Source organism: Leptodactylus fuscus, chromosome 2, assembly GCF_031893055.1.
Source record: "Leptodactylus fuscus isolate aLepFus1 chromosome 2, aLepFus1.hap2, whole genome shotgun sequence".
Taxonomy (NCBI): domain Eukaryota; kingdom Metazoa; phylum Chordata; class Amphibia; order Anura; family Leptodactylidae; genus Leptodactylus; species Leptodactylus fuscus.
The window spans coordinates 276,753,455-276,767,015 of NC_134266.1; the positions used below are offsets into that span (position 1 = coordinate 276,753,455).

At 48.3% G+C, this 13,561-nt stretch overlaps 1 protein-coding gene across 1 annotated transcript; it reads right to left on the reverse strand.

Annotated features, from left to right (window-relative positions):
• Nucleotides 1-6,462: 6,462 nt before the first annotated feature.
• Nucleotides 6,463-7,770, reverse strand: LOC142194205 (olfactory receptor 10A4-like). Its single transcript, XM_075263223.1, has 2 exons — nt 7,749-7,770; nt 6,463-7,400 (listed from the first exon to the last, which is right to left on the reverse strand). Exons 1-2 carry the CDS (start codon nt 7,768-7,770, stop codon nt 6,463-6,465), a joined length of 960 nt encoding a protein of 319 aa, XP_075119324.1.
• Between the last annotated feature and the right edge of the window lie 5,791 nt (nt 7,771-13,561).

Sequence of the window (13,561 nt, forward strand, 5' to 3'; positions counted from 1 at the left end):
GAATCCAAGCACTGGAATCAGTGGCAGGCAGCAACGGCAGGACAAAGGCCGCCTGCCGTTCACGCCACTGCCACTGCCTCTGCCACTGCCTCTGCCACTGCCACTGCTGACTGTGCTGGCGATGCACTCCAGAGGACGAGCCAGGACACCACTTCATCTGCCTCCGCCACTTTGTTGACTTCTACCTCATCCTCCCCTGGTCCTGTCTTATCTCCTTCTCCTGCACCATCAAAGGCACCATCAGGCGTTTCTTTACAACAACCCACCATCTCTCAGACATTGGAGCGGCGGCAGAAATACACTGCTAACCACCCACACGCGCAAGCCTTGAACGCCAACATCGCTAAACTGCTGGCCCAGGAGATGTTGGCGTTCCGGCTTGTTGAAACTCCCGCCTTCCTGGACCTGATGGCAACTGCGGCACCTCGCTATGCCGTCCCTAGCCGTCACTACTTCTCCCGGTGTGCCGTCCCCGCCTTGCACCAGCACGTGTCACTCAACATCAGGCGGGCCCTTAGTTCCGCGCTTTGCACAAAGGTCCACTTGACCACCGACGCGTGGACAAGTGCATGCGGACAGGGACGCTACATTTCACTGACGGCACACTGGGTGAATGTAGTTGAGGCTGGGACTGCTTCCCAAACTGGCCCGGTGTACCTCGTCTCCCCGCCTAACATTCCTGGCAGGGACACGAGAAGAACACCCCCCTCCTCCTCCTCCTCTACCGCCTCCTCCTCCGCCACCGCCTCCTCCTCCGCCACCGCCTCCTCCTCCGCTGTTAGATTGACCCCAGCTACGAGTTGGAAACGTTGCAGCACTGGCGTTGGTAGACGTCAGCAGGCTGTGCTGAAGCTGATCAGCTTGGGGGACAGACAGCACACTGCCTCCGAGGTGAGGGATGCCCTCCTCGATGAGACGGCAATATGGTTTGAGCCGCTGCACCTGGGCCCAGGCATGGTCGTTTGTGATAACGGCCGGAACCTGGTAGCAGCTCTGGAGCTTGCCGGACTCCAACATGTTCCATGCCTGGCCCACGTCTTCAACCTAGTGGTGCAACGTTTCCTAAAGAGCTACCCCAATGTTCCAGAGCTACTGGTGAAAGTGCGGCGCATGTGCGCCCACTTTCGCAAGTCGACAGTAGCCGCTGCTAGCTTAAAATCTCTCCAGCAACGCCTGCATGTGCCACAACACCGGCTTTTGTGCGACGTCCCCACACGCTGGAACTCAACGTTTCAGATGTTGAATAGAGTGGTTGAGCAGCAGAGACCTTTGATGGAATACCAGCTACAAAACCCTAGGGTGCCACAAAGTCAGCTGCCTCAGTTTCACATCCATGAGTGGCCATGGATGAGAGACCTTTGTGACATCCTACGGGTCTTTGAGGAGTCCACAAGGAGGGTGAGCTCTGAGGATGCGATGGTGAGCCTTACAATCCCGCTCTTGTGTGTTCTGAGAGAATCCCTGATTGACATCAGGGATAACTCAGATCACACAGAGGAGTTAGGGATAGCATCCGATCCGTCACAGCTGGAGAGTAGGTCCACACATCTGTCCGCTTCACTGCGTTTAATGGAGGAGGAGGAGGAGGAGGAGGAGGAAGAAGAGTTGTCCGATGATGTGATGGTGATACAGGAGGCTTCCGGGCAACTTCGAATCGTCCCATTGTTGCAGCGCGGATGGGTAGACATGGAGGATGAGGAGGAAATGGAGATTGAACTTTCCGGTGGGGCCAGAGGAGTCATGCCAACTAACACTGTGGCAGACATGGCTGAGTTCATGTTGGGGTGCTTTACAACCGACAAGCGTATTGTCAAAATCATGGAGGACAACCAGTACTGGATCTTTGCTATCCTTGACCCCCGGTATAAAAACAACATCTCGTCTTTTATTCCGGTAGAGGGGAGGGCCAATCGCATCAATGCTTGCCACAGGCAATTGGTGCAGAATATGATGGAGATGTTTCCAGCATGTGACGTTGGCGGCAGGGAGGGCAGTTCCTCCAGTAGGCAACCAAGTTCTCACCGGTCCACACAAACGAGGGGCACACTGTCTAAGGTCTGGGACACCTTGATGGCACCCCCTCGCCAAAGTGCCGCCACGGAGGGTCCTAGTGTCACCAGGCGTGAGAAGTATAGGCGCATGTTGCGGGAATACCTTTCCGACCACAGCCCTGTCCTCTCCGACCCCTCTGCGCCCTACACGTATTGGGTGTCGAAGTTGGACCTGTGGCTTGAACTTGCCCTATATGCCTTGGAGGTGCTGTCCTGTCCTGCCGCCAGCGTCCTATCTGAGAGGGTGTTCAGTGCAGCCGGTGGCATCATCACTGACAAGCGCACCCGTCTGTCAGCTGAGAGTGCCGACCGGCTCACTTTGATAAAAATGAACCACCACTGGGTAGAGCCGTCATTTTTGTGCCCACCTGTGTAAAGCACCCCAACATGAAACTCCATGTCTGTACTCAACCTCTCCAATTCCTCCGCATCCTCATACTCATCCACCATAAGCGTTGCACAATTCTGCTAATACTAGGCTCCCTCCACCCTGATTTCCCCCAACTCTGCTGGTTAGAGGCTCCCTCCACCATGAATTTGCCCAAACTGGGCTGTTTAGAGGCTCCCTCCACCATGAATTGGTCCAAACTGGGTTTTTTAGAGGCTCCCTCCACCATGAATTTGCCCAAACTGGGCTGTTTAGAGGCTCCCTCCACCATGAATTGGTCCAAACTGGGCTGGTTAGAGGCTCCCTCCACCATGAATTTCCCAAAACTTGGCTGTTTAGAGGCTCCCTCCACCATGAATTTGCCCAAACTGGGCTGTTTAGAGGCTCCCTCCACCATTAATTGGTCCAAACTGGGCTGGTTAGAGGCTCCCTCCACCATGAATTTGCCCAAACTGGGGTGGTTAGAGGCTCCCTCCACCATTAATTGGTCCAAACTGGGCTGGTTAGAGGCTCCCTCCACCATGAATTTCCCAAAACTTGGCTGTTTAGAGGCTCCCTCCACCATTAATTGGTCCAAACTGGGCTGGTTAGAGGCTCCCTCCACCATGAATTTGCCCAAACTGGGCTGTTTAGAGGCTCCCTCCACCATTAATTGGTCCAAACTGGGCTGGTTAGAGGCTCCCTCCACCATGAATTTGCCCAAACTGGGCTGTTTAGAGGCTCCCTCCACCATGAATTGGTCCAAACTGGGGTGGTTAGAGGCTCCCTCCACCATGAATTGGTCCAAACTGGGGTGGTTAGAGGCTCCCTCCACCATTAATTGGTCCAAACTGGGCTGGTTAGAGGCTCCCTCCACCATGAATTTGCCCAAACTGGGCTGTTTAGAGGCTCCCTCCACCATTAATTGGTCCAAACTGGGCTGGTTAGAGGCTCCCTCCACCATGAATTTGCCCAAACTGGGCTGTTTAGAGGCTCCCTCCACCATGAATTGGTCCAAACTGGGGTGGTTAGAGGCTCCCTCCACCATGAATTGGTCCAAACTGGGGTGGTTAGAGGCTCCCTCCACCATTAATTGGTCCAAACTGGGCTGGTTAGAGGCTCCCTCCACCATTAATTGGTCCAAACTGGGCTGGTTAGAGGCTCCCTCCACCATGAATTTGCCCAAACTGGGGTGGTTAGAGGCTCCCTCCACCATTAATTGGTCCAAACTGGGCTGGTTAGAGGCTCCCTCCACAATTAATTGGTCCAAACTGGGCTAATTAGAGGCTCCCTCCACCATGAATTGGTCCAAACTGGGTTTTTTAGAGGCTCCCTCCACCATGAATTTGCCCAAACTGGGCTGTTTAGAGGCTCCCTCCACCATGAATTGGTCCAAACTGGGCTGGTTAGAGGCTCCCTCCACCATGAATTGGTCCAAACTGGGGTGGTTAGAGGCTCCCTCCACCATTAATTGGTCCAAACTGGGCTGGTTAGAGGCTCCCTCCACCATTAATTGGTCCAAACTGGGCTGGTTAGAGGCTCCCTCCACCATGAATTTGCCCAAACTGGGGTGGTTAGAGGCTCCCTCCACCATTAATTGGTCCAAACTGGGCTGGTTAGAGGCTCCCTCCACAATTAATTGGTCCAAACTGGGCTAATTAGAGGCTCCCTCCACCATGAATTGGTCCAAACTGGGTTTTTTAGAGGCTCCCTCCACCATGAATTTGCCCAAACTGGGCTGTTTAGAGGCTCCCTCCACCATGAATTGGTCCAAACTGGGCTGGTTAGAGGCTCCCTCCACCATGAATTTCCCAAAACTTGGCTGTTTAGAGGCTCCCTCCACCATGAATTTGCCCAAACTGGGCTGTTTAGAGGCTCCCTCCACCATTAATTGGTCCAAACTGGGCTGGTTAGAGGCTCCCTCCACCATGAATTTGCCCAAACTGGGGTGGTTAGAGGCTCCCTCCACCATTAATTGGTCCAAACTGGGCTGGTTAGAGGCTCCCTCCACCATGAATTTCCCAAAACTTGGCTGTTTAGAGGCTCCCTCCACCATTAATTGGTCCAAACTGGGCTGGTTAGAGGCTCCCTCCACCATGAATTTGCCCAAACTGGGCTGTTTAGAGGCTCCCTCCACCATTAATTGGTCCAAACTGGGCTGGTTAGAGGCTCCCTCCACCATGAATTTGCCCAAACTGGGCTGTTTAGAGGCTCCCTCCACCATGAATTGGTCCAAACTGGGGTGGTTAGAGGCTCCCTCCACCATGAATTGGTCCAAACTGGGGTGGTTAGAGGCTCCCTCCACCATTAATTGGTCCAAACTGGGCTGGTTAGAGGCTCCCTCCACCTTGAATTTCCCAAAACTTGGCTGTTTAGAGGCTCCCTCCACCATTAATTGGTCCAAACTGGGCTGGTTAGAGGCTCCCTCCACCATGAATTTGCCCAAACTGGGCTGTTTAGAGGCTCCCTCCACCATGAATTTGCCCAAACTGGGCTGTTTAGAGGCTCCCTCCACCATGAATTGGTCCAAACTGGGCTGGTTAGAGGCTCCCTCCACCATGAATTTCCCAAAACTTGGCTGTTTAGAGGCTCCCTCCACCATTAATTGGTCCAAACTGGGCTGGTTAGAGGCTCCCTCCACCATGAATTTGCCCAAACTGGGGTGGTTAGAGGCTCCCTCCACCATTAATTGGTCCAAACTGGGCTGGTTAGAGGCTCCCTCCACCATTAATTGGTCCAAACTGGGCTAATTAGAGGCTCCCTCCACCATGAATTGGTCCAAACTGGGTTTTTTAGAGGCTCCCTTTACCATGAATTTGCCCAAACTGGGCTGTTTAGAGGCTCCCTCCACCATGAATTGGTCCAAACTGGGCTGGTTAGAGGCTCCCTCCACCATGAATTGGTCCAAACTGGGCTGGTTAGAGGCTCCCTCCACCATGAATTTCCCAAAACTTGGCTGTTTAGAGGCTCCCTCCACCATTAATTGGTCCAAACTGGGCTGGTTAGAGGCTCCCTCCACCATGAATTGGTCCAAACTGGGGTTTTTAGAGGCTCCCTCCACCATGAATTGGTCCAAACTGGGGTTTTTAGAGTCTCCCTCCACCATGAATTGGTCCAAACTGGGGTTTTTAGAGGCTCCCTCCACCATGAATTTGCCCAAACTCTGCTGGTTAGAGGCTCAATCCACCCTGATTTTCAAAACAAATGTTGGTGCCAACCTCAACTTACTACAAGGGCCAAATTCACTGCTGGTGACAAGCTCTCCTCACTGCAAGTGCCAAATACACATGTTTCAAGGTGTTTTCCTACTGTCAGAGAGGTGGTATTGAGTGTGTAAAGTGTGTAGTTGTTAGGCTGTGATGTTGGGGTAATAGAGGGTCTTTGGTGTGTTAGATGCCCCCAGACATGCTTCCCCTGCTGTCCCAGTGTCATTCCAGAGGTGTTGGCATCATTTCCTGGGGTGTCATAGTGGACTTGGTGACCCTCCAGACACGGATTTGGGTTTCCCCCTTAACGAGTATCTGTTCCCCATAGACTATAATGGGGTTCGAAACCCGTTCGAACACACGAACATTGAGCGGCTGTTCGAATCGAATTTCGAACCTCGAACATTTTAGTGTTCGCTCATCTCTAATTGTAAACACTAAACTCACAATAGCAAAGTGCATTATCCTTTTCCACCCCAATCTGATTTTTTCCCGTTTCCAGTATGTTGTACAGAATATTACATAGAGTCATTATTAAGTACAATCTGAACATGAAAGTAATGGAGGAGGATAAGGACCATGGTCCACATTTACTAGGGTACGTGTGCTGGGTGCCCGGGCTCACCAAATTTACTACAACTCGTAACAGAAGACTAGTGTGAGTTCTATCACAAATCTACGCACCCACATACACGAGGATGACTAACAGCCTTCAGCCTCCTAGTCATTTTGGTAAGCCGTATGCCTGTGAAGGAACCAAGTACAATCGGTGCATCGCCGTCTTAATAAATTCCTCCCAATATTATAAAAGATAAATTAACTTTGCTAAACTTAAAACCTAAAAACGAAGCATTTTCTTGCCCATATTTCCCAGAGTCCTCTTGATCTCCTTGTTCCTGAGACAGAATATAATAGGGCTGCAGACATGGGGCACGTAACTGTAGATACAGATCATCAGGGCGGCGACATCGGCGTTGGGGTTGACCTGGGTCTTGTAGCCATAGTCCACTATACGGGGTATGTAGAAGATGATGAGGACAAACCAGTGGGTGATGCAGGTGTTTAAGGCTTTCTGCCAGTTCTCCAGGTGGCTCATGGAGCAGATGTTGAGGATTATTACGATATAGGACACCACAATGGCGGAGAAGGGGCCCATGTGCATTATCAGACCCGCGTAGAGAGCATTCCTCCTGACGGTAGAGGAATCCATGCAGGAGTTTATAGCCACAGATGACACAGAACAGTAGAAGGATTTGACCCTGTTGGGGCCACAGTATGGAAGAAACAACCCCCATGTCATGACATATGTCCCGGTGGAAGCTGAGGCAAACCAAGCGGCCAAACATAAGAACATGCAGACTCTATTACTGACGATGGCGTGATACCGGAGAGGTCTACAGATGGCCACATACCGATCAAAGGCCATGATCAAAAGGGTTAATGAATCAAGACAGTTCAGTATATGGACGAAAGCCATCTGGAGGAAGCAGGCCGAGAAGGAGATGGCCTCCGACCCAAACCAGTACTTGGAGATGATGTGGGGCAAGGTCATAGTGTCAAAGAGCAGGTCGGACAGGGCCAGGTTAGCGATAATGATGTACATGGGCTGGTGAAGGTTGTCTTTCAGGAGGACTATCCCTATAACCATGATATTAACACAAACTGAGATGCTGTAAATGCAGAACATGAGAGCTCCAAACACGGAGTAGAAGTCTTCCCGGAGGCCCGAGAAAGCAACAATGACGAAACAGAAGGTGGTGGAGTCATTCGCCATATCTGTGAAAAGAGAAAGCATTGGATAAAGGAGAAATCTGTTCACAAAGCTCACAAGAATTTTTTTTTTTTTCCACTCCTGACTTTGGCTTAAAAAACTGCTACAAAATCTGCAACAAAAAAAGCTGTGTTTCCGCAACATGGGGCCTCAGCCTTAATGATGTTGTATGGATGTTTAGGGTCAATATGGAGTCCATTTGATGACTCCTGTATAGGGTGCAGCGATCGGGATCGAAAAAGATCGGATCCCGATCAGCGATCGAGTAAATTTCACGATCGTGTTCGGGTTCCGATCCTGCCTAAAAAAGATCAGGAACGGAATTCCGATCCCAATCACTCAACCCTAGTTACCTGCACAGAACCACTGCCGCATCCCGGAGCTCCGGGTCGTTGTTCTTGGTCCGGTCCTCTCTCATTCAGACGCCGACAGAGCGCCGTGTGCGCCCCCGCCTCCCTAGGCTAACTAGTGTTACTGATGCTGGGAGTAGGCACAACAAGCCCTGTCTACTCCCAGCATCAGTAACACTAGCCTAGGGAGGCAGGGGCATACACATCGCTCTGTTGGCATCTGAATGAGAGAGGACCGGACCGAGAATAGCGCCCAGAGCTCCAGGGTGCGGCAGCGGTTCTGTGCAGGTAACCGGACAGCAGGGGGGACTAAGTAGCCGGTGGATTTTTTAATCACTACACAGCATGGAGTCCAAAAGTTGAAGCCTTCAATATTTGGACTCCATGCTGTGTAGTGAATAGGATCGTTTTTAAAATCCGTTTTTTGATTATTAAAAAATCCCATTGACTTACATCAGGCTCGGAATTGGAGTCGGGATCGGGTTCGAATGGAAAATGATTGGAAATCAGATTTTAAAAATGATCCTGAAATCTCAAGATCGGCTCAGCCCTACTGCTGTATGGTATTGCACTACAGACAAGTATATGCCTGTATTTCTCCACATTGAGGATATCATTCATCCTGACTAGTGTTCAGCGTGTAGTATTCGATCAACTATCTCGCCGGCATAGGAATGCGTGTAATCAGCCGAACACCAAGGGGTTAAATGCTTTGAATATTTGATGCGTTTAACTCCTTGGTGTTCGGCCGATTACACGCATTCCTATTCGATCGAATACTACTCGATCAGCACTAATCCTGACCAAATCCTCAACTCCATTTGCTAAAATGCATCGCCAAATCGCATGAACCCTCCACCATACTCCACTGTAACCTGAAGCCACTGATTATTGTACTATCCTCCGTCCCATTTTGACTCATGAGTCCAGAACTTCCCCATCCATTTCTCTGCACCTGATTTCCTAAGTTTTCATGTTGAGTCTTGACCTTGTCTCCACATTGAAGCTATGACTTCTTACCAATAATTCTTCTATGAAGACCACTTCTGGCCAATCTTCTCCAACAAGGAATGAATGTACCTGGGTCCCATGTTCTGCCAGTTCCGAGCTGAGGGCACTGATGGACATCTCCTGGTTTAGAAGGGAAGTCAGTCTGATAGGTCTTTCATCTACTCTACTAAATTTCTTCGGTCAACAAATGTGTTTATAGTCCTCAATGTTGCCCATTTCTTGCTGCTTCTTCAAATTTGGCTATAACACAAGGCAGTTTGTACCATCAGGGACTTGTCTGATTGGCTCCAACATTATTCTACAGCAGGGCAATGACCCCAAACATCCATCCAACACCATTAAGATCTATCTCCGGAGTAAAGAAGAACAAGGAGACTTGGAAATGACTATATGACCCCCAACAAAGCCCTGATCTCAATATCATCAAGTCTGTCTGGTATGACATAAACAGACAGAAGGATTGGAGTAAGCCTACATCCACAGAAGATTTGTGCTAATTTCTCCAAGTTGATGGGAACAACCTCCCTTCAAAAACTGTCTGCAAGTACTGAGAAGGGAATTTCTAGAAGAGCAATTCCCCAGTAGCTTCTGATGAACCCTGGGAGAAGGAGAACAACAATATAGTGAGTCCTAAACTGAACCCATCCCCTCTCCCTGCCTACTTGCGTAACTGCCCTAGGCGCCAGATGACAACTGGGTGGCAGTCCCTTCTTATGATATAGGTGACAATACAGAATACAAACAAGACAAACAACAAATGGGAGGTTAGTCAGAATCAGTCAAGCAGTGCAGTACAGAATCAAAATCCAAAAGAATAGTCACAAGAAAAGTCAAAGATCAGACAATGTAATACAAACAGTAACAGTATAGCCAGCACAGACAGAAAGGAAAAGAGCGAGCACTAAGGTGAGGGTGGGAAAACAAGATATAGGAAGGAAGAACTCACCCTAGACTTGATTGGAAGGAAAGATATCAATCACATAAGGAAGGCTGAGATTAACTATTTGAGGAGAAGAGGGAAACAAAAAAGTTACAGATGAGTGTGGTGGAGAATCACGGCCGCAAAATAAGGTGGCGTATACGATCCAGGCTCCCATTGAAATCAATGGGAGCTTTTACAGCGCGCAAACTCTGACATGCCATATACGTACCAGATCACGCTGCACGTTACATCGTGTGAATGCACCCTTATAGTTGTACAAAAGTACAAATTGGTTGGCACTTCTATGTGACTCTAATCATCTATGTTTATTGAACAAAAGGTTCTAATCTGACCCCTTACATTTCCTATGCAAAAAAAAAAAAAAGACAGGACATCTTTTGTCCTGAGGTGAAGAATAAGAATTAGAGATGAGCGAGTACTGATCGGATCAGCCGATCCGAACAGCACGCTCCATAGAAATGAATGGACGTAGCCGGCATGCGGGGGGTTAAGCGGCCGGCCGACGTCAAAGCGGAAGTACCAGGTGCATCCATTCATTTCTATGGAGCGTGCTGTTCAGATCAGCTGATCCGAAAAGTACTCGCTCATCTCTAATAAGAATCTTTCCGTTATAATTTCCTCCATGTCTTACAATTCTGCTTTCAGTTAAATAAACTCCTTACAAGAACTGCACAACAATGTAACCTGTACACAGCATCTTAATACTTGATGTGCGACGTCCCCACACGCTAGAACTCGACGTACCACATGTTGAGCAGAGTGTGTAAGCAGCAGAGACCTTTGATGGCATTCCATCTCCAAAACCCAAGGGTTCCTCAGAGTCAGCTCCCGCAGTTTCTGCACCATGATTTTCCATGGGTGACAGACTTATGTGAAATCCTTTCCCATCCTTTCCACTGGACACGAAACATTAGCATGCGCTCATCACAACTCCAGACATGGCAGCTGCGTTAAGCAGGGTGTAGGGTACAACACAGACCTGGCCCGAGCTGTGGTTATGTGCGGTTTTCAGTAAGGGTACAGTGATCAATTGGAAGAGGAGTTGGTGGACGACAAGGCCACCGACCCGACATGGACAGGGGTGATGTCTAGGGGCGAAAGCAGTGTAGATGTGGAGGGAAGCTAAGCAGCAAAAACGGTGGGTAGAGGCAAATGCATGCAAAACTCTAAACTGTTTCAAGACTTATTCCTAGGTCTGGGACACGTTAATGGCCCCCCTGGCCAAATTACTGCCACTGAGGGGCCTACTGTCACCAGGAGGGACAAGTATAGGCGCATGTTGTGGGAATACCGGCTGACCCCAGCTCTGTCCTCTCCAATCCCTCTGTGCCCTACACTTATTTTCTCTTCTCTTTTTCTGCAATACACAAATCTTTTGAAGTTCCTTTGGGATCTCAGAGGAGGTGGCCTCAGTGCTGAAAAACACATCTGATGCCCCTTGGTGATATGCATTAAGAGAACCCTCGAGCAACCAAGTGTAGTCAGCTAGCATAGCATCGAGCATGGCTAAATGCAGACAAAGAAGTTGTACCACTTCCAGAGATGGTAACTTCAGTGCTGCAGTTTTCAATGGACAGTGTAACGGGATTAGCTCAGGGATCGCTGTCTTGACCACTTTTTGGCACAAAATGAAAGTTCAATCCAGCCAAGTATGGTGCAAGGATTTAACCCCACATGTCCCAAAACCTGGAGTGGCTGAATGGAGTAGAGACACCAATACTCCCTGCTCCAGCAGCCAGACCATTACCAGGGTTTTGGTAATACCCACCAGCCAGGAGCGCAGCTTTGCTCAGCTGCACCTAGATTGTGTATGACAGGAACCTGGGAGAAATGTATACTCCTTCTACCACTTTTCCCCTGGCCCTGTCACAACGGTCACACCAGATGTTCGGATTGTCCTTCATTAAAGTTTCCTTATACTTTAGGAAATAAACTTGTGAGGGTGAAAGGTTGAGATATCGCATCAAACAATCCTTGACTGTACTTCTGTGACTGTGAAGAATGCCACCATTGGCCTTGGAAATAGGTAGGCACGAGCGACCTGAGTATCAAATATATTGTTTAGTGTATCACACCGTATTGAGGGGAAGGGGTTCAACAGAGGGAGAAAAGGACCCGAAAAGAGATCCTGGGAGGACGGAGAAGTAATGGCTGCAGTTGTACTATATTTATAGAGCAGTTTTCAGTGTTCTAGTACCAGTGTCCGGTGCTTGTACTGCTTGAGTTATTGGTGGAAATAATGTCACAGAAATAAATGAAAAATACAAGGGGTAGACCCTTAAAAATTGGATTGAGCTGATATAGCCTGACTGAAATTTTGTCTCTCCCACCTAGGGTTTGGGGTTACAGACTGTGAAAAGCTGTATTGAGCGGACATAACTGGACTGAATTTCGGTGTCTCCCACCTAGGTTTTGGGGGTACACACCCTGGATATCTGGATTGAGCGGACATAGCCTGACCTAATTGCTCTGTATCCTTGTTCTGGGGTTACACAGCCTGAAAAGCTGCTTTGCATGTATATAGCAAGAAGTAACTGCAGTGAATTGCTGCAATTTTTCACGAAACAACAAAATTCAAGTTTTTTTTCCAGCTATGTGTACTTGTAACTGCTGTGGATTGCTGCTTTTTTTCAGGCCCCCCCAAAATTCAAGGTATTTCCATCTCTATATGAACTTGTAATTGCTGTGGATTCCGGCTATTCTGTGTGCGGACAGCCAACAATGAACGCTATTTCTCCGCTATATATGACGTTGTATCTGTTGTGTGTCCCTGTTTTCCACCGTCCGGGGAAAGCTGGACTCCTGTCCCTGCAGTGTATAGCTCTGAGCTGTTGGTTTTCTTCTTTAGTTCTTGCCTGCCTATCTGAAGCTAATCGCTATCTAGCCCTCAGCAGATATGTTTCTCTCCCTATGTCTGACCGCAAAAATGGCGAATAGGGCGGTGGCCGTTCTTATGAATGGGAGGTCACATGTTTTCGGCAGCCAATTGGTTTTTTTTCAATTTTTTTCACTGCCTCCATTGTCGTAGTTCCTGTCCCACCTCCCCTGCACAGTTATTGGTGCAAAAAATGTGCCAGGGAAGGTCGGAAGGGATACAAATTTTTACTGCGTATGCGGCCTTGTATTCGATTGTGAACGAATACATCGAATGCCATGATATTTGATCAAATACCTATTCGGTTGAACAGCATTCGCTCATCTCTACTTCTCACAGCTGAGGGTTTGTTACTGTTGTATCCATCCTGGACAATCCTCGGTGAGCAGCAGCATCACACGGCTCACTTGCCTTATACTTTGTTACATTGTATCAGTCAGGATTCTTCTCAGCTCTATCAGTGTAATTTGGGTTTTCATTCATTGACAACAAGCAGTACAAAATATTGATGAAGGAAAGAAAGACAAGGAGGGGTCTGACTGTTATACTATATACTCTGACTGTTATACAATATGCTCTGACTGTTATACTATATACTCTGACTGTTATACAATATGCTCTGACTGTTATACTATATACTCTGACTGTTATACAATATGCTCTGACTGTTATACTATATACTCTGACTGTTATACTATATATTCTGACTGTTATACTATATACTCTGACTGTTATACTATATATTCTGACTGTTATACTATATACTCTGACTGTTACACTATATACTCTGACAGTTACACTATACGCTCTGACTGTTATACTATACGCTCTGACTGTTATACTATATGCTCTGACTGTTATACTATACGCTCTGACTGTTATACTATATATTCTGACTGTTATACTATATACTCTGACTGTTATACTATATACTCTGACTGTTATACTATATATTCTTTCTGTTATACTATATACTATGACTGTTAC